The sequence below is a fragment of the Hibiscus syriacus genome, unplaced genomic scaffold (genome assembly GCF_006381635.1).
Source record: "Hibiscus syriacus cultivar Baekdansim isolate YM2019G1 unplaced genomic scaffold, ASM638163v2 tig00110694_pilon, whole genome shotgun sequence".
NCBI lineage: Eukaryota > Viridiplantae > Streptophyta > Magnoliopsida > Malvales > Malvaceae > Hibiscus > Hibiscus syriacus.
This window is the reverse complement of record NW_024062828.1, coordinates 578,449-604,355: the sequence shown is the minus strand read 5'-3', so window position 1 is coordinate 604,355 and position 25,907 is coordinate 578,449. Positions and strand designations below refer to the sequence as shown.

The 25,907-nt window shown below is 35.4% G+C and overlaps 2 protein-coding genes across 3 annotated transcripts; one reads left to right on the top strand and one right to left on the bottom strand.

The window, feature by feature from the left end:
* The first annotated feature begins 415 nt into the window (after positions 1-415).
* On the top strand, positions 416-3,687 carry LOC120138553 (serine/threonine-protein kinase STY13-like). Of its 2 annotated transcripts, none has more exons than XM_039154012.1 (6): positions 416-938; positions 2,086-2,207; positions 2,488-2,684; positions 2,812-2,986; positions 3,069-3,203; positions 3,281-3,687. In XM_039154012.1, exons 1-6 carry the CDS (start codon positions 617-619, stop codon positions 3,485-3,487), a joined length of 1,158 nt encoding a protein of 385 aa, XP_039009943.1. In that variant the 5' UTR covers positions 416-616; the 3' UTR covers positions 3,488-3,687. The 2 variants fall into 2 exon arrangements, with proteins under 2 accessions (XP_039009943.1, XP_039009944.1); XM_039154013.1 differs by having other exon boundaries at positions 418-938; positions 3,069-3,226; positions 3,281-3,302.
* Positions 3,688-4,796: 1,109 nt separating this feature from the next.
* On the bottom strand, positions 4,797-9,858 carry LOC120138564 (bidirectional sugar transporter SWEET8-like). The gene is made up of 5 exons (XM_039154021.1): positions 9,812-9,858; positions 5,612-5,831; positions 5,180-5,338; positions 4,976-5,094; positions 4,797-4,892 (listed from the first exon to the last, which is right to left on the bottom strand). Coding segments are annotated over exons 1-5 (546 nt in total). The 3' UTR covers positions 4,797-4,891.
* Between the last annotated feature and the right edge of the window lie 16,049 nt (positions 9,859-25,907).

Here is a 25,907-nt window from a genome sequence, read left to right as displayed (position 1 = left end):
CAAATTTTGATAATTTCTTACAATTTCGTCCAACAAGTATTCGTACGATGAATGGGAAGTGAAGAATGACATAGTAGTAAGTAACTTGAATTTTTTTAATCATTTAATAATAAATATTTATAATTCTGCATATATTATATTTGAATCTAAAATTTTAAAAAATAATAATAAATCTCTTAATTATTAAATTCTTTTTATTTATGCTAGAAAGTGATTGTTTTAAGTTTCACTAAACATTTAAAAAGAAAAGAAAAAGTGTACAGATGAGCGTGAATTCCATACGAAAAAACAAAAATTATACACAGAGTCAGCAGCAGGAGAAACAACCATAAGAGGGACGTTTCCAGGCAAAATCCATGTGCCCACATGCCTGCTTGCGAGTTTGAAACAAACACCAACGCTACTCTTTTCTCACATATATATTATTTAAGATTATCATTGAGTTCTATTTTTTAGTGTAGATTTTGGAGAGAGACCCTGAATCAGAAACACTTCAACACAAGAAGAAGAAGAAGAAAAGCTAATAGCTTTCAAAGATTGTTGCTTTCTTTCTTTTTTTGACTGTTTGTTGGATTCGAGGAGTAAAGCTGGGATTTTCAGTTTGGGGTTGAAAAAAATGAAGGAGAAAAGTGAGAGTGGTGGAGCAGGGTATGTAAGAGCAGATCAAATAGATCTGAAGAGCTTAGATGAGCAACTTCAAAGACATCTTAGTAGAGCATGGACGATGGAGAAGAACAAGAACAGGAAAGACGAGGGAGACGAAGGAGGTGCAGCAGCTGCTGCTGGTGGCGGCGGCGGAGCACAGCTGAGGTCAAGCAACACTGTAAGAAGACAAGAGTGGGAGATTGATCCTTCTAAGCTTATCATCAAGAGTGTTATAGGCCGTGGCACTTTTGGCACTGTTCATCGTGGTGTTTATGATGGCCAAGATATTGCTGGTATATATATATATATATATGTATATGTATATGTATATGCATATACACATATATTATTCACCTTTCTTTTTCTTTTCTTCTTTTTCCAATCTCATTTCTCTCTTTATGATTTGCTTTTGAGTATCCATTTGTTGTTGAAACACTTCTAAATAACATTTTTTTTCTACATGTACTGAAAGTGCCGTTTTGTTCACTTGGTTTGTGATATAGATTTCACCCATTTTTTCTCCTTTTTTTCATTTAGTTTCTTTGTAAATTAACTTTCTATGAATTAGGCACTCAAGCAGTGTTGATGAACTGTCTATGGCTTGATTTTGTTAGTGTTCTTCTATGTTTCTTGTGTAATTGTAAAATATGAGTATATACACATATGCATAGTATTTATGTCCGAAAATGTGTTAGGGACCGGTATCGAATAGTTTCCCTATATTAGTAGTATTATTATATCAAAGCTGCTGCCTCAGTTTTGCAGTGATTGCTCTAAGTGTTTATGAGGGGCTTCTCTCTTGAAAATCTGATTACAACTGTTCCATTTGTTTTGCTTCTGCTGGGAATATCCAATTAAAGAGAGGAAACCAGAGTTCTTAGAACAACAACAACCCACCCATTGCTTAAATTTGTTTTTCCCTTGTGAATCTGTTGATTTTTCACTAGGCAGTTTGTGATCAAACTTGTGGATCAAACTTCTGGAAATCGAATCCGTGATTCACGAGATCTTTCGAGCTGGCAGTTAGTTGAACTGCTGCAGTGACCTAAATGATGTTATTCTTCTTTTTGTTAGGCTTTCATGTGTCCTAATTTATTGTTGTTTTGCACTTTTTATCTCAACCTTTTTGGAGATAAAAAGCTTCATTCACACAGTGAACTTGCATATTCTGGCTAAGCTATAAATCTGCCAAATGATCATTTGCTGGACCCCGATTATTTCCGGTCATCGACACGTATTTAACTGCCACATTAATCCATAACAAGATTTGTGACCTTTAGATAGTGCTTTGATTGATCATAAGGGTGATTTTTGGGTATGTTTGTATGATGTTCAATTGCCTATCAGTTAAAACATGTATGAAAAATATGGTCTATCGTGTGGTTTACATTTGTTTAGTAACTGTTTACTTTCTTTTCTTGTTTCTTCCGTCATGCTTAGTTAAACTTCTTGACTGGGGAGAAGAGGGCCACAGATCCGAGGCCGAACTATCTTCACTTCGAGCAGCTTTTACACAAGAAGTTGCAGTGTGGCATAAGCTTGATCATCCTAATGTAACAAAGGTAACAATCTTTTCCACATTCTTATCCCGTATCTTTACTCTTCTTGACCCGAACTGCAAAACCTGCATTTGTTTCATCTACAAAAGAAAGCTTGCATGTATAGAAAATGCATAAGCTTTTAGTCGGTTTATTTCTCTTATTTTACTTGTTCAAATATGTCAACTCAGTAATTGGGGGTGTTGACAAAAGTCTGTATGTACATTGGTATGCAAGATGATAATGGCGTTTTTTAACATTATACTTATTTGTCTTTAATCTGTGTCCAAATATTTCCATGCAGTTTATAGGGGCAACAATGGGGTCGTCGGAGCTGAGCATACAAACGGAAAACGGTCACATCAGTATGCCGAGTAATGTTTGTTGTGTTATTGTTGAATATTGTCCTGGGGGTGCTCTGAAATCCTACCTGATAAAGAATCGGAGAAGAAAGTTGGCTTTTAAAGTAGTTATTCAACTGGCACTAGATCTTGCACGAGGGTCGGATTCTTATGCCCTGTCTATATAATTTCTTTTGATTATATAACATGTGAAATTATAAATTGTAATTTAAACCGAAGTTCCGATAATCATTTGTGTTGATGTCGTTGCTTTCGACACTTTGTAGGTTGAGCTATCTTCACTCCAAAAAGATTGTCCATAGAGACGTCAAAACCGAAAACATGCTTTTGGACAAGACGCGTACGGTCAAAATAGCTGATTTCGGGGTTGCTCGACTCGAGGCTTCAAATCCTAATGACATGACTGGAGAGACCGGAACTCTTGGTTATATGGCACCGGAGGTATGATACAGTATATTCTTTTATTTTGAGTTTTGCTGTCTCTCCCTTTTGATGAGTTTAAATGGCCCTAAATTTGGTACAGGTCCTTAATGGCAATCCCTACAATAGGAAGTGCGATGTGTATAGTTTCGGTATCTGCTTGTGGGAGATATATTGCTGTGACATGCCGTATCCCGATCTCAGCTTCTCAGAGGTGACATCGGCTGTAGTCCGCCAGGTAAACGAATTATCTCCGATGATGTACGATTCCATATGGATTGTAAATATTGTCATAACATAAACTTTAAACTACAGAATCTGAGGCCGGAGATACCTCGTTGCTGTCCGAGTTCTCTTGCAAATGTAATGAAGCGATGCTGGGATGCGAACCCTGACAAACGACCGGAGATGGATGAAGTGGTGTCGATGTTGGAGGCCATCGACACATCAAAAGGTGGGGGCATGATCCCGCACGATCAACCTCAGGGTTGTTTGTGTTTCCGAAGATATCGAGGACCTTGATATCGATACCACGTTGAGTTTAACATGGCTTTTAGAGGCAAGTAATGGTCCAATTTATTCATATTTCATTGAATTGGAAAGATATCGATGTAAAAGAGATGAAAGTAGAAAGTTGTATCTGTGCTATCCGAACATGCATTTTGTACAGATGCCATGTTTCCTCCTTTGATTCAGAATACTGTGAATCTGATTTGGTCCAACTCCGATTCATCCACTGACTATATTAATGCTATAAACGAAACATCTATGCTGACCAAGTACTCAGATTCAACTGGAAAAGGAATCAACTCACTCGTGGTCGAGTTACGCAATTTAAGCCAAGTTTGAGTATGTTTCAAGTAACAACGAAAATCATGCTCGGTAAGTGAGCAAGTGGATTTTATTAAGAGTGAACTATTTTGATGGGATTAAAAATTTCAAGTAAACGAGTTTTATTTAATAACTCAAAATTTATTTAAAATTTTTCAAGTCAAGTTGTTCAAATTTTTATTTATATTTAATTATAAATATTTGTAACCATGTATGATATATACATATATATATATATATTTTTTAATATAGATATATATATCATGTAGAGTCGAGAGATTCAACTCAAACATGAAAATTAATCAATTAATTATTAAAGTTTTGAATTATTCAAGTTCTGTTCATAATTATTTCTGCTAATGATTCCAACCAAAATCTTCTTTTTTTTGGGGGGGGGGGGCACAACAATAATTTGTATTATCAAATGATATCGGCGAGATTTACAGTCATTGAAGACTCCATTTTCCTTACTATTAGTATCTTACTCACAAGGGAAGAAGTCGCAAAATCTCATCATTTCCAATCGATTCATTCAATATTTCTTTTTTAGAGGAAAAATTCTCACATTTAAATTATGTGTTAGAGGTACTAATACCTCATTCCATTCATCTCGAAATCTTGGTCTAAACCCTTCAACTTATATTTTATAAATCAAGTCAAGTCTATTATAGGTCCAATTTTCACCAGAGATCCCAACGGCCCTGTACATTTGACAGAACAAAACATGATTTTTATCCACAAAATCATGACCTTCCTAGTTCTTTGCAAATTATGGAATTTTATACCAAACAAAAGCATAAAAAGAAAAAAGAATTAAACCCAATACCCGTCGCCAATAGGCAGACTAACCAATTCATAAAGCATAAACTAAGAAACCTCTGTCCTAATTGTAGAATAAAGCAAAATTGAGAGTAAAGTTGATGTTCCCTTCGGAACTCAAAATGTAAAAAAATTTAGGGTGCTCCACCAGGCTGATTAGAGAGCTGAACATCTGCTGCTGGCCTTTTGTCTTTCTTACTGTCCTTCCCATTGAAGTAATAGTATCCATATAAAACCAGCTGCATAAACCCAAAGATTGCTCCTAGCCGTTCGATATCTGCAAATATTCACATTATTGTTATTGCTATTATCACTGCTTCCATTTCTATGGATATTATTATTTTTGTTTAAATATCATACCAGGAGGAAGATGTCAAATGGAAGGAGGCCATAAATGGTCCAGCAGACACCATTAGAGAATCCAGCCAATGAGAGCCAGAAGGGCATGTACTCCACACTCTTTGTTGTGATAACTTTTTCTGTTAATTTAAACAAGAATTGTTAATATAAAAAATAAAAAGGAGTGAACTTAGAGTGGAGGAACAATGGAGTTGAAGATGTTACCCAGATGGCAAGAGGTGCGGCGTACATAAAGATGTTGAAAATATCAGATATAACTCCAACGAAAAGAGTTCTGTGGCTGCCGTGCAAGGACAGCATTGCCACCAGAACAATGGCTACTGTCAATGCCGCTTCACCAAGGAGGACATAGGCAACAGTAAGCTGAAAATTGGTACAAACAAATCAACATGAATGGTAAACTAAATAGAATAACATCAGGTATAGGCTGTTAAAGATGGTAATGACAACGAAAACCCAAAATCTTAAAACCCATCATCCAAAACCCTACCCAATATTGATGCCTACGTTCAATCTAACATGTGTTCTCATCCTAAAATTCTACCAATATCGATGCTTACGTTCAATCTATATAAATTTATGGACATCAAAAGGTGTTTGATATAATTACCGAGAGAATGGTTCATATATGCGTACCCTTTTCTTCTGATCATTGGCATAAATGACGTACACGGTTAGGTACATCAATTCAATGACAAGACCGACGGCGTTGATGGTCAACACTAAAAGGTTGTCCTTTTTAACAAAGGGGAGGCCATAGAAACACCAAGAGATGCAGTTCATAACCGTGACCAAGTACCGGATTGCCTGAAACTCCTCCACTGCCTTCTTCTTGTAGATCCGATAAAAAGTCAGCCTATTCACAAAAATCAAACAATTGTTGGAGATGATACTAAATGCAAAAGGGAAAATAATTAAAATGGCGAGAGAGTGCAATTACACTGGCGAAAGAACGAGGCAAAAGAGATGACATTACCCGTAAAAGAAATAAATATAAATAAACAAATAATACTCATACACCGTGTAAAAAAGTAAGAAAATCTCTGCAGTCTTTAATCTATACATAGATTTATTAATTGACGTAAAAACTTAAACCTCATGACAAACAAAAAAGAAAAGGAGAACGAAATCTCCATCGATCAAACACAAAAAGAATCGAAATCTTTAACAAATAAATACAAATATTTCAGTTCATATTTACTTCAACAAAAAAATATAAATAAAACAAATAGAAAAGTAAACATTTCTAGTTTCATTGAAGCAAACAGAATCGATTTCCATAGAGAAAAGTTAAAAAAATTGAATATTTTTTAATTCAAAAAAACAGTTTACAATTAATTTAAATAATATATAATTATAAAATAAAAATTTTATATGGATTTTTTTAATTAATTAATATTGATTTGGGTTTAAAAGTTATTGGATTTTAAATTATTAATTGGGTTTAAATGGTTTGAGATTAGCTTATATGTTATATATAATATATTTAAAATTTAAAATTTAATTTCGGTTAATTCGATTAATTAACCGATTTTGAACTGAATTAATCATTAACCGAATTCTAAAAAAATTGTTAACCGTTCCCCGATCGAACTAATTTAGTGGCCGACCGGATTAACCGAACTAATTCGATTCAATTGGTTGATTCGGTTAAAACCAAAAATGAACACTGTTGAGTTAATCGATTGACGGAATCGGCCAAGAGGGGGTAAATTGACAATTAAAATTTTGGTGGAAGCTTTTGTAGAAAATTGAAAGTAATTGAACAGCGATTTAGAGTGGTTCGACTTTATCAACCAAAGTCTACGTCCACTACCTTAGCTATCCACACTAAGGATTTTCCAACAAATTCACTAATTTGTTCTTTTTTTTAAGGACAAAGAGTAACCTTACAGCTCCCTCAAGAATTATACTATAAATTCTTGAGCACACTCTTTTTCAAAGAGAAATACACAAATTTGCAAACTTACAAAGAAAACCTCACAAGGTAAGATGTTTGCACAATTCTAGAACAAGAAATAACACTCACAAATAATTACAAATGAGCACAAATGGTGTTCTTTGAAAGCAAAATGAATATTGAAAGAAAATTGGCTTGATTTGCATAAACTTGGTGTTTGATTGTAACAACCCGAAAATTTTAAAATAATATTTAATTGGGAATTGAGGTTTTAATTATGAAAATTGGTGGATTTTTGGGGACTAAATTGGAAGTTTTTAAAACTTGAAGCTTATTTTAGAGTTAAAAAATTCAGGGACCAAGTCCTGAATTTACCCTAAAATGTTAGGTATGGGTTGTTATATACGTGAATCAGAAACCAATTCCTCCCAAATTCCCTCTCCCAACCTCAACTTCTGACGACGATCCCGACGCTGTCTGAATTCCGATCGTCATTTTAAAACCACCATCGTGTTCATCATCGAGCAGGAACAAACCCTTCAATTTAATTGAAGCGAAACGCTGCCAAACGCCGTGAATTTCAAGTCAAAGCATCGACATTTTTTTAGCTCAATCGCCTAGAAAATTCTAAATTCATCGCCGATCGTTGCTCCGTTTACGACACCTCTCGCACCATCGTGTTCCTTGTACCGTTCCGAGTCCGCCGGTGTCATCCTCGGTCTCCGTTGACGGCGGCGCGTGGGGAGGTGAACCGGTCAAAGTTTCCGATTTGATGAAATCGTGCTCTCCGCCGTTCAAAAATTTGAACCGATCCTTGTAAGTATCTCGAAATCGCTCAAAATAATTTTAGAAATTTTTCTGTGATTTTTAGAGCCCCGGGGGACACCTCACGCGCCCACACGCGCCGCCGCAGGGCGAGTGAAATCTGGAAACCGGTTTGACCGGTCAAAACCCGTTGACCCGACCAGTTAACCCAACCCGACCGTTGACCTGTGTTATTCTGGGAATTAATTCGGTTTTGGTGCTATTCTGGGAATTAATTCGAAATGGGTGCTATTTTGATAATTTTTCGAAATAATGATATTCTGGGAATTAATTCGAAATTGGTGCTATTTTGAGAATTAATTCGAAAAGGGTGCTATTTTGGTAATTATTTTAAAAAGGGTGCTATTTGTGTAAAATGGTTGACAGTTTGTTGACCTCCTTTGACCAGAACTTTGATCGGCTATTAAACAATCGTTAATCTTTTCCGAAAATACCTATCCTGACAATTTTTGACGTCCCGAATCCGTTTTTAGGGTCCGTTTCACCAAATTCGAACCTGAAAGTCTCTAAATCGTCAGTCAAACCCGTTGACTTTGATTTTGATCAAGAATTCAAAATTTCGGAAGGTACTAAATTTGATTCCGAAGTCCGTTTTCCCAAATGCTGACCCGAAATTCCCGAATCGAGCCTGTGAACCCAAAAAGGCTTAGTATCTTAATATTTTGATTATTTTTAAGAGTTTTGGTTAAGGAATTGATTCAATAAAATATTTTATGAAGGTACTCGTGTTTCACCTGAGCAAGGATCAGTTAGGTCCGGTGTTGTCCGTTCGTCAGATCAGTCCGAACCACGTATTACAAGAATTACCCGTAGGTTTCTGTATATTTTTTTTATAAAGATTAAGATTATTTATATTAGGATTCCAATATGATTTTTCCAATTCGTAGGATCTAGCGCTACAGAGCGTGATCGACAAACCCAGTAGTAGGCTTCCCTATCTGATTTCTCAGACTGTTACAGGTGTGTTTCCCGACAGTGTTAATTATTTATGTTTTAAAATATACATCTGAACATTATGTATATGACATCTGATTTGCCGCATATTTCTGATATGATTTCTGGTTACGGTATTTTATACCGATTTTCTGAATATTGAATATTCGATATCTGAAATTCTGTATACTACTGACTTGTCTTCTGATTTCCGTATTTCTGTATATTATTGTTAAGCATGAACACTTTTATGTTTTAAAGAATTAATCATTGTTTTCATTCAAATACATTCATGAACATCTCCATCATTGGGGGGTTTTGTTGAAGGAAGTATATCCGCAGGTTCCTCGGCTTTGTGCTTAGGGCTTATTTGTTGTGTGGGCTGGGTGTATGGTTCTGGGGAACCTACACATTCTGTTGTGATGGGCTGGGGGTAGTGTTCATATTTTTTTTAACGACATGATTGCATAAACTGACTTTACTGGAATATTTTTATCAGTATGTTTTTATATACACTGTATGGAACACACTGGGCTTTTTAGCTCATTCTGTAGTTTTTACCCTTTTTCAGATAACAGCAAGCTGTAGTCTAGCAGATTTGGCATCAGGGAAGATCAACTACTTAATTTGTACGAACATATATCTCTATATGTTTTTCAGTTGTGTTTGGTGATATGTATTTGCTATCATTTTGGACTTATTTGTATTATTAATATTTTGTTTTGTATTATAAATAATATAATATAAGTTGTTTTAAATATAAAGAAATCTCTGAATGGGACATGTGCCCGCTTAGGTTTGGGTCTAACTTACAGACCGGGTCTGGGGGGTTACATTTGGTGGTATCAGAGCTTTCGGTTTTAAACACTCGGACTGTATATGGGTCTTAAAATTTGAATTTTTAAGAAATAAAAAAAACGTGTCACCATATTTTATCATTTAAAGTTTTCTCGAGATCCCTGATGCTAATCTGACATATGTTTCAAATTTTTCTGTAGAGCCTTATAGATCCAACGATGAATGCTGCTAGAAGTCGTAGGACAGGACGTGGACGTGGTAGAGGGCGAGTCGCTCGACCTTCTGTTACGATAGACGATCCATTGTCACCACTTGATCCTCCTGTTCCACAAGTAGATCTGACTATTTCTCATGATGATCAGTTTACTCCTGTGAGAGACCCTCTCGTCACTGAAAATGAGGATACAGAGATGAATGAAGACGCCATTAATAGAGCTATCTTTCACATGTTTCAGAGAGCTGCTAGAGCCCCTAGTAACATGACTGCAGTGGAGATTTCAAATTCTCTGGTTGCTGCTGGTGTAGTACCATTCGAGGGTATTACTGGTGGACCTCCGACAGACGCTGAGTATTGGCTGGAGGACACATAGAGGATTATGGATGAGATGGACCTCAGACCTGAGCAAAAGTTAAAGGGGGCCCTAACTATGTTGAAGAAAGAGAGCTTCAGGTGGTGGCAATCAATTTCTGGTAGTATTCCGAGAAATCAGTTAACATGGGATATTTTCAAAGAACGTTTTCGGAGTCGCTACGTCGGAGAGAGATATCTGCAGGAACGACGCCAAGAGTTTCAGAATCTGGAGCAGGGTAATATGTCTGTTATGGACTACGAGATTGAGTTCATCCGATTGAGTCGCTATGCCCCTGGACTTGTTAACACTGAGACAGATCGATGCTTGAGGTTCGAGAATGGACTCAGGTATGAGATCAGGAGTCGAGTCGCTACCCACCGAGAGAGGAATTTTGATGCTTTGGTTGAGATAGCCAAGACTGCTGAGGAAATAGAGCGACTGGGTATGGAGCACCGGAGAGATAATGATCGAGCTCAAACCCGATTCAGGAGGCCTTCTGGTTCTGTTAATTCTTCTGCACATCCTAGCAAGAGGGGCAGGGGTGAATCTTTTCAGAGAGGCGGTGCAAGTGCCAGGCCTGTAGCATATGGTTCTCCAGCTGTTCAGTCTTCTAGACCTGTTGATTCTGGTTTGCAGCCATGTAATTATTGTGGGAAACCTCATCCTGGGGAATGCAGAAGAAAATTTGGTACCTGTTTTAAATGTGGTTCTAGTGACCATTTTATAAGGGATTGTCCATTATCAGTTACTACAGTTCAGACGCCAGCTCGTACTCCCGCTCGTACTCAGAGTACTGTTCAGACTCCTGTAGGTGGTCGTACTCAGGAGAGAGCACCTGGATCGACTAATAGAGGCTGAGCATCTCAGAATAGGGGTCCAATCAGATCTGAGGCCAGACAACCTGCATTGGTTTACACTGCTAGACTTCGACAAGATCGTGATGGGCCTAATGTGACTGCAGGTACTGTTACTATTCATTCAGTTCCATACTTTGCATTGTTTGATAGTGGCTCTACAAATTCCTATGTATCACATTCCGTTTCTGAGGGTCTAAATATTCCTGTTGAGAATACTGAGCGTTCAGTGATAGTTCAAAGTCCCTTAGGCCAATCCATCGTGTTGGATCGTATTTTTAGAGAGTGCCCTATAGAGATCAATGGGGAGATTTTTCTGGCTGACCTGATGGAGTTACCCTTTGAAGAGTTCGATTTGATTCTTGCTGTTCTAAAGACCTCAGATAATCGAAAGATTGTAATGATCGGGGAACGACGTGGATTTCTGACGAATGTTGTGTCTGCTTTGGTAGCGGAGAAGATGATCAGGAAGGGTTCTGAGGCGTTTCTTGCTTATATTTTGGACACTAGGAGATCGTAATCCGATATTGAAGGCATCCGAATTGTCAAGGAATTTCCCGATGTTTTTCCCGAGGAGTTGCCTGGATTACCTCCAGATAGAGAAATCGAGTTTGTGATTGAAGTCTATTCTGGTTCCACCCCGGTTTCAATGGCTTCTTATCGTATGGCCCCAAAGGAGCTTAAAGAACTAAAAATCCAACTCCAGGAGTTGTTGGACAGGGGATTTATCCGACCCAGTGTATCACCGTGGGGAGCCCCAGTTCTCTTTGTCAAGAAGAAAGATGAGACGTTGAGACTCTGTATCGATTATAGGAAACTGAACAATCTCACGGTGAAAAACCAATATCCTCTACCTAGAATCGACGATCTATTTGACCAATTTCGAGGGGCTTCTATCTTTTCAAAGATAGACTTACGATCTGGTTATTATCAACTCAAAGTGAGAGATTCGAATATTCCGAAGACTACTTTCCGTACTCGATATGGGCACTATGAGTTTTTAGTGATGTCATTCGGGTTAACTAATGCCCCTGCTGCTTTTATGGATCTGATGCATAGGGTGTTTCGACCTTATTTGGACCAGTTTGTAGTTGTATTAATTGATGACATAATGGTGTATTCTAGAAGTGAAGCAGAACATGAGGAGCATTTAAGGATTGTTCTTCAGACTCTAAAGGAGAATAAGTTATATGCTAAGTTGAGCAAGTGTGAATTCTGGCTCAGCGAAGTGACTTTTCTTGGACATATCGTCTCTGCTGATGGTATTCAGGTGGATCCGAGCAAAGTGGAGGCTATTCTGAACTGGAAGCAACCCAGAAATGTCTCTGAGATCCGTAGTTTCTTGGGCTTAGCTGGTTACTACCGTCGTTTCATTGAAGGGTTCTCCCTTATTGCAGCTCCTCTGACAAAACTATTGAGGAAAGATGTTCCATTTGTCTGGTCTGAGGACCAACAAGCTAGCTTTGAGAAACTGAAGATTGTTCTAACTCAAGCCCCAGTATTGATTCAGCCTGAATCTGGGAAGGATTTTTCTGTCTACAGTGATGCTTCTCATTATGGATTAGGAAGTGTCTTGATGCAAGATAGGAAGGTTATCGCTTATGCGTCACGTCAGTTAAGGCCGCATGAGCGTAATTATCTTACTCACGATCTGGAATTAGCTGTGTGGTTTTTGCTTTAAAGATCTGGAGACACTACCTCTACGGAGAAAAGTGTTATATCTATACTGATCATAAGAGTCTGAAGTATCTGCTTACTCAGAAAGAATTGAATTTGAGACAGCGTCGCTGGTTGGAGCTTTTAAAGGACTATGATTTTGAGATAGAATATCATCCAGGGAAGGCTAATAGTGGCAGACGCCTTGAGCCGTAAGGCGATATCAGATCTCAGAGCCTTATTTGCCAACTTGAGCTTATTTGATGATAACAGTCTGTTAGCGGAGTTGCAGGTTAAACCTACTTTGGCCGAGGAGATTAAGGCCAAACAGCTCCTTGATAGCTCGTTGCTTTCCATTATTGAACTAGTTAAACAAGGATCGAGTTCGGAGTATACTGTGGATCAGGATGTATTTTGTGTTTTCATGGTCGTTACTGTGTTCCTAAAGATGATGAGTTGAAACAGGTTATTCTTCAGGAGGCTCATAGTAGTCCTTATGCTATGCATCCTGGTGGGGACAAAATGTACAATAATCTCAAAGAGCGCTACTTTTAGACTGGTATGAAGAAAAATATTTCAGATTTTGTGGCGAGGTGTTTGACTTGTCAGCAGGTTAAGGCATAGCACCAGCATCCGTTGGATTGTTACAGTCAATTAAGATTCCTGAGTGGAAATGGGAGCGTATTACGATGGACTTCGTTACTGGTCTTCCTCTAACTCCTTCCAAAAAGGATTCTATCTGGGTGATTGTTGATCGACTCACCAAGTCAGCGCACTTTATCCCTATTCGGGTTAATTATTCTCTGGATAAACTGGTTAAGTTGTACATTTCTGAGATCGTTAGACTTCATGGTGTTCCGTTGTCTATCATATCTGATCGAGATCCGAGATTCACTTCCAGGTTCTGGAAAGCTTTGCACGAGGCTCTGGGTACTTGTAACACCCCCAACCGTATCCGACCCGGATACGAGTCCGAAGTGTCACATTGTATTTTCAAACATTTATTCATATAAAATAGTGAGTAATTTAAAAACTTTTATAACATTGAACTTATTCAAAACGTTTACAAAACTATTCAGAGCTTATACACTATATTCTTTTGATTACATGCCAACTAAAACTTTATTTATTAAAATACGTATTATTCACCTCTTTTCTGATCTGACATTTGGTAAGGAGAACTGACCTGTCTTGCTCCATATTGCTCTTTACTCTTCTCGAAACCTACGTGTGAAACAATCACACGCTAAGTCGTTGACTTAGTGAGGCATATAAACATATAATAAAAACCATAGAACATTTCATATAACAAAACACATACCTGTACAAATACTATCATTATCATTAACATATCTATCATATAGTATCATACATTTTTCCAATCAATACCCATTTCATCCGATGAATATGTATTCTAAACATTTGATCATGACATTTCAATATGCATGTATCTATTACACAATAACATATATATAATCATATCATGCACATACGAAACTTACCTTCTTGTACCACTTTCACTTTAAAGTTTGTATTTCAATTGCCCATGTATATTATTGAGAATAGAGGTATGTGAGTACATTGAGGTTGTGCACTAATGCTGTCACCACAGCTCGTATCAATTCCCTCATGGGGCACCGAACCTTAGTTCAGTATTCGTCCCGTAGGACCACTGTATATGTCCCGTATGACCATTATGTCCCGAAGGACTACTCTTTAAGAACCACATACATAATACAATGGCTCCAATAAGTGTACCGAAAATACTACATATAGGTTCCACATAATTACATACATGTCCCGAAGGACCACGTAGAACCCTCGACTCTTGGCATGCCAACTATACCTATAGCTCTCATATCATATACTATGGGCATTATTCTTATGTTTCATATCACTTGTTCCTTTTCTTCTGTCACATACCATATGTATGTGTGAACATACATCTCATATCATATAACCTTTATCTCAAGTGCATGTAATCACGTATTACATGTAATCACGTAGATCATTTCATATGGATTATATCATTTCTCATTTTTCATGTAAACACACATGTCATATCTTATTCACATATGTTCATATATACATCATATATCACATAGAATAACATATAAACTTATACATATATTCATGTACATACTTTCATATAGTTCGTATATCAATGCCCTATAACTTATCCCACATTATTTATATCCTAGTTTCATATATTTACTTAATTCAATTTCACATAACTTGTTACCTATATATATTCTTATAACTTATCATCACATAACTCCCATAACATCTTCCTATGGCTTCATAGATCTTTACTATATGACTCATATATTATATGTTCATTTAAGCCCATAACTCTTCCCATATAGCTTATCTTACATGTTTATATAATCACTTCTGTCAATGTCTCCTAATTTATATATTATTTTCATATTGTCCTATATGTCAATGTTATTTAACTTGTCTCACTTTTCATTTTATCTCATAAGTTGGTTATACTAATTCTCATATATTTAACTCGTGTAATTTATATCTTGTTATTATATCTTTAACTAGACCTATATCCACATGTTCATAATCACATAACTTATATTATTTTTCATATAATCACATATGTCTATGTCGTTTAACTTATCATTTATATCTATATCATCTATTTTATATCATTTTCTCTTGCTATCACATAAGTCCTTGCTATTTTTACATAGTTCGTGATCCTATAGCCAATTATAATAGCATATGTTTATCTTATCTAATATCATATAGTTCTTTAACTTATTTCTTATATCACATATTTATATTATAAACTTATATAATCACATATACTATTTAAACCAGTTCACATAGCTTATCACAATAACATATATTCATTCAATTCATGTAACATATGCAATACATATAACATATGTACCCATTTTCATGCACTCATGCAAACATAAGAATCACAATTCAAATAACATTTTTAGGAGTCCCTTCTTACCATAGTGACTCCATCACTGGCTCATCGCAAGCCAATGTTTATTTGATACATAAGTACAATTTAAATTGCACTCACCTTAGCTTTGCTTTGATTCGATTCTAATTCCTCAATTGTCTCGAAACGGATCACGTTCTATCTCTACATAACAATACACATATTCATATCAATATTCCAATTGATATATTCTAAACTGTCACTTCTTAGGCTAAGAGAAAAGCCAATTTCCTCTTTCAATTAAGGTATGCATCGATGCACTACTTGTGCATCGGTGCATAAAATGCATTCGATGTTTCCTTATTAATGAGATGCATCGATGCACTCCTTATGCATCGATGCATTGATTGCATTTGATGTTATTATTTTAAAAGGATGCATCGATGCATTAGCTATGCATCGATGCATCAAAGGCATTCGATGTTCTTCTTTTAAAGGAATGCATCGATGCACTTATGAATGTGCATCGATGCACCTTGTCCAGAAATTGTATTTCAAGCCCGAAATTCATTAATTCTTCATTCAATTCTTCTATTTTAAGCCCCCTTATGACATTAAACTCAACTACCATTACTTGAACCAACTTATATCCATGTAAATCATCTTTAACCTCAAAATCCTATCTTCCTTATAAGATTCAAGAATCATACCAAATTTTTATATGTTCTAAATCCAATTCTATCACTCCAAATCTCTTAATTTAACCATTGACAAGTCAAATTTAACTTCCAATTTAAGAAATGAACTCTACTTCAAGATTTCACTTTTCTACTTCCTTTCTTTAATTCTTCATATACTCCTCATCTTATGGTTTTAAGATAATCTAAGCTTTCCTTAAGCTTAGTTATTATCTAAGGATCAATAAGCAACCTTAAATTCATCAAGAATTGGATTCACAAGAAAACTCACCTTTAGCTTGGCTCTCCCACGTATGAAGAAGAAGAAAGGAGAAGAGAACTCTGGATGTTTCTCATTTCCCACGTTTATATCACCTTTAAAAGAAAGATAAAAAATCTTTCTGGTCAAATGACCATTTAACCCTTAACTTCTTTTAATAATTACTAAATAACTTCATCATATATATTCAATAATCATTGAACTATTTCATTCTTTTTCTTTAGTCACCAAATTCTGAAACTTTACAATTTGGTCACTAACCCGGTATTGTGGATGTTACAAATCTCCCCTCCTTTTTAAGAAAATTCATCCTCGAATTTTCATTGGACATCTTGATAGAAACATATCTTCTAAAGTTCTCATGTTACTTCATTTAATTAATCTTTATTGTCATCATCAGAAACTTACTTTTCAATCCTTTAGCTTTTTAATTACCTTTTTCCTTTATATATATATATATATATTCATATCATGTCACTTATCATTTAAATAGCAACCAGTAACTTCAATCCATTTTCATCAATCAACAAACTAAATCCATCTCTAACCAAATTCGTTTTCCATCATCATTTAACCAAAACACGACCTTAAATCTTCTTTAAATATGATTCAACATACCCTTTTAAAGAATCTATTCGCATAACCTTACACACTTTTCTTACTTCTATATCAAACTTATCATCTACATTCCATATAACCTTTATCGTATTTGATCCTTTAACTCAATCCCTTTTCATTTCTTTATTCCATTCTTCCTTTATTTATTCCTTATACACAAATCATATTTTTCCTTTCATGTTCACATACTCTTGTCTTATCACCTATATTCATCTCTGTGTAACAATCTTCATTGCATCCTCATAACTTTGATATCCCTATTTCTTATACCGAACTTTATTCTTTATCATCTCTTGTATTTGTATTTTCTTCTTTAAAGCCACTTTTTAAAACATACCAATGCTTATCTCTTTGCCTACATCATATCTGTATGATCAAGATACATAACCACATCCAGATTCATATCATATTTGATTAACTCCACTTTATCTTTCCTCCAATCTTATAAGTCTAGCACCTTTACCCTGACAACTAGATAATAACTTTTATTCAATCTAGGGCACAAGCCCTATTATACCAATCATATACATCCTTTCCAATCTAAATTATCTCAAAATTCGCTTACTCAACTTATCAATTTCACCTTTATTCTCATACATCCTGAAATTTCTTTTGCTCAAACTCAACATTCTGACTTCCTGTGTCCTATAATCTGATCATCGATATACACATTCTCAAACTCTTCTTATCAATCCTCATCTTTACTCAAATATACAAATTCTTACTTCCTTTTCCTTTACTATACCACATTACTATGATCCAAATATGCAACTATATCCAGATCCATTTCAGATTTGGTTATCATATCCTGACAATATCTTATAATCTTATAATTCCAGTACATTTTTATCACATACTCTGGTTAGCCAACGCTAACTCTTTCCATCTTAACTGCAAACCCTTATCATAAACATACTCTTGTTTATGCTCAATACTATCACTTCGTCAAACTCATAAGCTCTGACTTTATACATCTTATACATTTGTCACTGATGCACCTACCCTTGAGTTCTTCTATAAGTACTCACCACGTCATTAGATCTTTTTAACATTCTTATGGTGACACTTGTTCACCATATTCTATCTTATCCACATACTAACAAAACTAATCCATATCGCTTTTCCGATTCAAAATAATAAAGATCTTCTTTCACTATTCTAATATGATTTCAACTTAATGTTATCAACCTTTAATCTTATAAGACACTTTCTGAGGTTTCTACTCTTCATCCTGCCTGGCCAGGGCAAGTGAATTGCTATCACCATCAGATTTGTCAGCTATCGATTCACTTCGACAATTTCTATAATCAATTTCTACTATATTATACAAATCTTGTTCTATTGGCAAGACAACATACTCCTTACCCTATCAGATCAGAAATTTTCACTCTGTGTTGGCATGTACATTTTTTATGACACTTTGGACTTTAGGTTATGCCGAGAATCGGCTAAACCGTGGCTCTGATACCATTAAATTTAACACCCCCAACCCGTATCCGACCCAGATACGAGTCCGAAGTGTCACATTGTCTTTTCAAACATTTATTCATATAAAATAGTGAGTAATTTAAAAACTTTTATAACATTGAACTTATTCAAAACATTTACAAAACTATTCAGAGCTTATACAATATATTCTTTTGATTACATGCCAACTAAAACTTTATTTATTAAAATACGTATTATTCACCTCTTTTCTGATCTGACATTTGGTAAGGAGAACTGACCTGTCTTGCTCCATATTGCTCTTTACTCTTCTCGAAACCTACGTGTGAAACAATCACACGCTAAGTCGTTGACTTAGTGAGGCATATAAACATATAATAAAAACCATAGAACATTTAATATAACAAAACACATACCTGTACAAATACTATCATTATCATTAACATATCTATCATATAATATCATACATTTTTCCAATCAATACCCATTTCATCCGATGAATATGTATTCTAAACATTTGATCATGACATTTCAATATGCATGTATCTATTACACAATAACATATATAATCATATCATGCACATACGCAACTTACCTTCTTGTACCACTTTCACTTTAAAGTTTGTATTTCAATTGCCCATGTATATTATTGAGAATAGAGGTATGTGAGTACATTGAGGTTGTGCACTAATGCTGTCACCACAGCTCGTATCAATTCCCTCATGGGGAACCGAACCTTAGTTCAGTATTCGTCCCGTAGGACCACTGTATATGTCCCGTAGGACCACTATGTCCCAAAGGACTACTCTTTAAGAACCACATACATAATACAATGGCTCCAATAAGTGTACCGAAGTACTACATATAGGTTCCACATAATTACATACATGTCCCAAAGGACCACGTAGAACCCTCGACTCTTGGCATGCCAACTATACCTATAGCTCTCATATCATATACTATGGGCATTATTCTTATGTTTCATATAACTTGTTCCTTTTCTTCTGTCACATACCATATGTATGTGTGAACATGCATCTCATATCATATAACCTTTATCTCAAGTGCATGTAATCACGTAGATCATTTCATATGGATTATATCATTTCTCATTTTTCATGTAAACACACATGTCATATATTATTCACATATGTTCATATATACATCATATATCACATAGAATAACATATAAACTTATACATATATTCATGTACATACTTTCATATAGTTCGTATATCAATGCCCTATAACTTATCCCACACTATTTATATCCTAGTTTCATATATTTACTTAATTCAATTTCACATAACTTATTACCTATATATATTCTTATAACTTATCATCACATAACTCCCATAACATCTTCCTATAGCTTCATAGATCTTTACTATATGACTCATATATTATATGTTCATTTAAGCCCATAACTCTTCCCATATAGCTTATCTTACATGTTCATATAATCACTTCTGTCAATGTCTCCTAATTTATATATTATTTTCATATTGTCCTATATGTCAATGTTATTTAACTTGTCTCACTTTTCATTTTATCTCATAAGTTGGTTATACTAATTCTCATATATTTAACTCGTGTAATTTATATCTTGTTATTATATCTTCAACTAGACCTATATCCACATGTTCATAATCACATAACTTATATTCTTTTTCATATAATCACATATGTCTATGTCGTTTAACTTATCATTTATATCTATATCATCTATTTTATATCATTTTCTCTTGCTATCACATAAGTCCTTGCTATTTTTACATAGTTTGTGATCCTATAGTCAATTATAATAGCATATGTTTATCTTATCTAATATCATATAGTTCTTTAACTTATGTCTTATATCACATATTTATATTATAAACTTATATAATCACATATACTATTTAAACTAGTTCACATAGCTTATCACACTAACATATATTCATTCAATTCATGTAACATATGCAATACATATAACATATGTACCCATTTTCATGCACTCATGCAAACATAAGAATCACAATTCAAATAACATTTTTAGGAGTCCCTTCTTACCATAGTGACTCCATCACTGGCTCATCGCAAGCCAATGTTTATTTGATACATAAGTACAATTTAAATTGCACTCACCTTAGCTTTGCTTTGATTCGATTCTAATTCCTCAATTGTCCCGAAACGGATCACGTTCTATCTCTACATAACAATACACAGATTCATATCAATATTCCAATTGATATATTCTAAACTGTCACTTCTTAGGCTAAGAGAAAAGCCAATTTCCTCTTTCAATGAAGGTATGCATCGATGCACTACTTGTGCATCGGTGCATAAAATGCATTCGATGTTTCCTTATTAATGAGATGCATCGATGCACTCCTTATGCATCGATGCATTGATTGCATTTGATGTTATTATTTTAAAATGATGCATAGATGCATTAGCTATGCATCGATGCATCAAAGGCATTCGATGTTCTTCTTTTAAAGGAATGCATCGATGCACTTATGAATGTACATCGATGCACCTTGTCCAGAAATTGTATTTCAAGCCCGAAATTCATCAATTCTTCATTCAATTCTTCTATTTTAAGCCCCTCTTATGACATTAAACTCAACTACCATTACTTGAACCAACTTATATCCATGTAAATCATCTTTAACCTCAAAATCCTATCTTCCTTATGAGATTCAAGAATCATACCAAATTTTCTATATGTTCTAAATCCAATTCTATCACTCCAAATCTCTTAATTTAACCAATGACAAGTCAAATTTAACTTCCAATTTAAGAAATGAACTCTACTTCAAGATTTCACTTTTCTACTTCTTTCTTTAATTCTTCATATACTCCTCATCTTATGGTTTTAAGATAATCTAAGCTTTCCTTAAGCTTAGTTATTATCTAAGGATCACTAAGCAACCTTAAATTCATCAAGAATTGGATTCACAAGAAAACTCACCTATAGCTTGGCTCTCCCACGTATGAAGAAGAAGAAAGGAGAAGAGAACTCTAGATGTTTCTCATTTCCCACGTTTATATCACCTTTAAAAGAAAGATAAAAAATCTTTCTGGTCAAATGACCATTTAACCCTTAACTTCTTTTAATAATTACTAAATAACCTTCATCATATATATTCAATAATCATTGAACTATTTCATTCTTATACTTTAGTCACCAAATTCTGAAACTTTACAATTTGGTCACTAACCCGTATTACGGATGTTACAGTGCTCGTTTGAATTTTAGTACAGCTTTTCATCCTCAAACTGATGGACAGTCTGAGTGATTCAGGTGTTAGAGGATATGTTACGGGGTTGTGTGATTGATTTTCGTGGTAGTTGGGAAGATTTCTTGCCGTTAGCTGAGTTTGCTTACAATAATAGTTATCAGGCGAGTATTCGCATGGCACCGTACGAGGCTCTGTATGGACGTAGATGTCGTACTCCTATATGTTGGACAGAGTTGCATGATAGAAAAACTTTGGGTCCAGACTTGGTTTGAGAGACTGAAGATACTGTCAGACTGATCCGTGATCGCTTAAGAGAGGCATTTGATAGGCAGAAGTCATACGCAGATAAGCGACGTAAGGATATCGAGTTTGAGGTTGGAGATCAGGTTTTTCTCAAGGTATCTCCATGGAAGAAGGTATTGAGATTTGGACGTAAAGGTAAACTGAGTCCGCGATTTATTGGGCCGTATCGTATTCTGAATAAAGTTGGACCTGTTGCTTATCAGCTTGAGTTGCCTTCCCAGCTCAGTCGTATTCATGATGTTTTTCATGTTTCTATGTTGAGGCGATACCGTCCAGATCCAGATCACATCATTCAGGTTGATGAGGTAGAGCTGAGACCTGATTTGTCATATGAGGAGGAGCATGTTCAAGTTTTAGAGAGGGATGAGCGAGTTCTTCGGAATAGGCGTATTCCAATGGTCAAAGTTCAGTGGAGTAATCGTAGCCCCTCAGAAGCTACTTGGGAGACATTGGAGTCAATGGAAGTTCAATTTCCTCATCTGTTTTCATAAGATAAATTTCGAGGATGAAATTTCTTATAGAGGGGGAGAATTGTAACAACCCGAAAATTTCAAAATAATATTTAATTGGGAATTGAGGTTTTTATTATGAAAATTGGTGGATTTTTGGGGACTAAATTGGAAGTTTTTAAAACTTGAAGCTTGTTTTAGAGTTAAAGAAAATTCAGGGACCAAGCCCTGAATTTACCCTAAAATGTTAGGTAGGGTTGTTATATACGTGAATTGGTTTCTAAAATCAGAAACCAATTCCTCCCAAATTCCCTCTCCCAACCTCAACTTTCGACGACGATCCCGACGCCGTCTGAATTTCGATCGTCATTTTAAAACCATCATCGTGTTCATCATCGAGCGAGGAACAAACCCTTCAATTTAATTGAAGCGAAACGCTGCCAAACGCCGTGAATTTCAAGTCAAAGCATCGACATTTTTTTAGCTCAATCGCCTAGAAAATCCTAAATTCATCGCCGATCGTTGCTCCGTTTACGACACCTCCCGTACCATCGTGTTCCTTGTGCCGTTTCGAGTCCGCCGGTGTCATCCTCGGTCTCTGTTGACAGCGGCGCGTGGGTAGGTGAACCGGTCAAAGTTTCCGATTTAATGAAATCGAGCTTTCCGCCGTTCAAAAATTTGAACCGATCCTTGTAAGTATCTCGAAATCGCTCAAAATAATTTTTAGAAATTTTTCCGTGATTTTTAGAGCCCCGGAGGACACCTCACGCGCCCACACGCGCCGCCGCAGGGCGAGTGAAATCTGGAAACCGGTTTTGACCGGTCATGACCCGTTGACCCGACCCGTTAACCCGACCCGACCGTTGACAGTTGACTGGTGTTATTCTGTGAATTAATTCAGTTTTGGTATTATTCTGGGAATTAATTCGAAATGGTGCTATTTTGGTAATTTTTCGAAAAGTGATATTATGGGAATTAATTCGAAATTGGTGCTATTTTGAGAATTAATTCGAAAAGGGTGTTATTTTGGTAATTATTTTAAAAAAAAGGGTGCTATTTGTGTAAATTGTTTGACATTTTGTTGACCTCCTTTGACCAGAACTTTGACCGACTTTGACCGGTTATTAAACGATCGTTAATCTTTTCCAAAAATACCTATCCTGACAGTTTTCGACGTCCCAAATCCGTTTTTGGGATCCTTTTCACCAAATTCGAACATGAAAGTCTCAAATCGTCAGTCAAACCCGTTGACTTTGATTTTAACCAAGAATTCGAACTTTCGGAAGGTCATACCTAATGTTTTTCGACGTCCTAAATTTGATTCTGAAGTCCGTTTTGCCAAATTTTGACCCGAAATTCCCGAATCGAGCCTGTGAACCCAAAAGGCTTAGTATCTTAATATTTTGATTATTTTTAAGAGTTTTGGTTAAGGAATTGATTCAATAAAATATTTTATGAAGGTACTCGTGTTTCACCTGAGCAAGGATCAGTTAGGTCTGGTGTTGTCCGTTTGTTAGATCAGTCCGAACCACGTATTACAAGAATTACCCGTAGGTTTTCGTATATTTTTTTTATAAAGATTAAGATTATTTATATTAGGATTCCAATATGGATTTTTCCAATTCGTAGGATCTAGCGCTGCAGCAGAGTGTGATCGACAAACCCAGTAGTAGGCTTCCCTATCTGATTTCTCAGACTGTTACAGGTGTGTTTCCCGACAGTGTTAATTATTTCTGTTTTAAAATATACATCTGAACATTATGTATATGACATATGATTTGCCGTATATTTCTGATATGATTTATGGTTACGGTATTTTATACCGATTTTCTGAATATTGAATATTCGATATCTGAAATTCTGTATACTACTGACTTGTCTTCTGATTTCCGTATTTCTGTATATTATTATTAAGCATGAACACTTTTATGTTTTAAAGAATTAATCATTGTTTTCATTCAAATACATTCATGAACATCTCCATCATTGGGGGGTTTTGTTGAAGGAAGTATATCCGCAGGTTCCTCGGCTTTGTGCTCAGGGCCTTATTTGTTGTGTGGGCTGGGTGTATGGTTCTGGGGAACCTACACATTCTGTTGTGATGGGCTGGGGGTAGTGTTCATATTTTTTTTAACGACATGATTGTATATACCGACTTTACTGGAATATTTTTATCAGTATGTTTTTATATACACTGTATGGAACACACTGGGCTTTTTAGCTCATTCTGTAGTTTTTACCCTTTTTCAGATAACAGCAAGCTGTAGTCTAGCAGATTTGGCATCAGGGAAGATCAACTACTTAATTTGTACGAACATATATCTCTATATGTTTTTCAGTTGTGTTTGGTGATATGTATTTGCTATCGTTTTGGACTTATTTGTATTATTAATATTTTGTTTTGTATTATAAATAATGTAATATAAGTTGTTTTAAATATAAAGAAATCTCTGAATGGGACATGTGCCCGCTTAGGTTTGGGTCTAACTTACAGACCGGGTCTGAGGGGTTACATTGATGCTTTCTCTCTTGTTTCTCTATGATTTCTTCTTGATCAAAGGCTTCAGAACTTGTTTAAATACACCTTGAATCACTTCTGAACGACGGGGATGATTAGTGAAGATCATATAGTCGTTTTAGTGTGAAAACAATTAATAAAACAGCTTGGAGCGTGGGGGGAATCAGTACCCCCTATGGGGAATCAGTTCCCTAAGTGTAAAATTCAAATATTTCGACCGTTATACAAGGGGGAATCGGTACCCCCTGCGGTGGAATCGGTTCCCTCCGAGCATACTGGAATTCTCAGAGCAAAACCATTCAGGGGGAATCGGTTCCCTCTGAGCAATCTGGAATTTTTGGCTTTGAAATGGTTTGAAATACTTTGTAAAATTATTTTGAGATTGTTTTAAGATTAAAACTTAATTTTACACTTGAGTAAGGATTAAAAATGATTTTTGAAAGATTTGGAGTAATGTTTTGATATTCGAATAGTTATATCGAATATACTTAGAAAATCATTTGGAAAATCTTAAAATTCATTTAACTTAATTTGTTATATCGAAATATCAAAATGTTTTCAACAATCTCCCCCTTTTTGATATAACAAAACATTTTAGTAATTTTAAGATTTTGAAATCAAGTTTTGAAATTACTCCCCTTACTTTAACACTTCTCCCATTTATCATTTAAATTTAAAACACATTTAACACTTCTCCCCCTTTTTGTTAAATCAAAAAGACATTTTAAAGAATTTAAACAAGGTTTTGAAATCATTTAGCCAATTGATTATATATAATATAAGCTGCTAAGATAACAAGCAAGAGAAACGATAGCCATTAGTTTCATAATCAATATTCATAATTAATGTGACATGGCAAAATTGGTCATATTGCTATATTGATGTAAATGATGCAATAATGAATAAATCACACCAAATATATAAGTTCACATCATCCATAAATCCAAACAAATTCAAAATCAATC

Bases quoted from the DNA above. Each gene is read 5' to 3' on its own strand.
- LOC120138564 (XM_039154021.1), bottom strand. From the start codon at position 9,858: ATGGCGTCTTCATTCATCTCTGTATCCTCATTTTCAGTGACGAGAGG. The intron at 5,832-9,811 runs GTCTCTCACAGG...TTTTGTGAATAG, and splicing joins TCATTTTCAGTGACGAGAGG to GCTGACTTTTTATCGGATCT. The intron at 5,339-5,611 runs GTACGCATATAT...ACCAATTTTCAG, and splicing joins CCAATGATCAGAAGAAAAGG to CTTACTGTTGCCTATGTCCT.
- LOC120138553 (XM_039154012.1), top strand. From the start codon at position 617: ATGAAGGAGAAAAGTGAGAGTGGTGGAGCAGGGTATGTAAGAGCAGAT. The intron at 939-2,085 runs GTATATATATAT...CGTCATGCTTAG, and splicing joins TGATGGCCAAGATATTGCTG to TTAAACTTCTTGACTGGGGA. The intron at 2,987-3,068 runs GTATGATACAGT...AATTTGGTACAG, and splicing joins TTGGTTATATGGCACCGGAG to GTCCTTAATGGCAATCCCTA.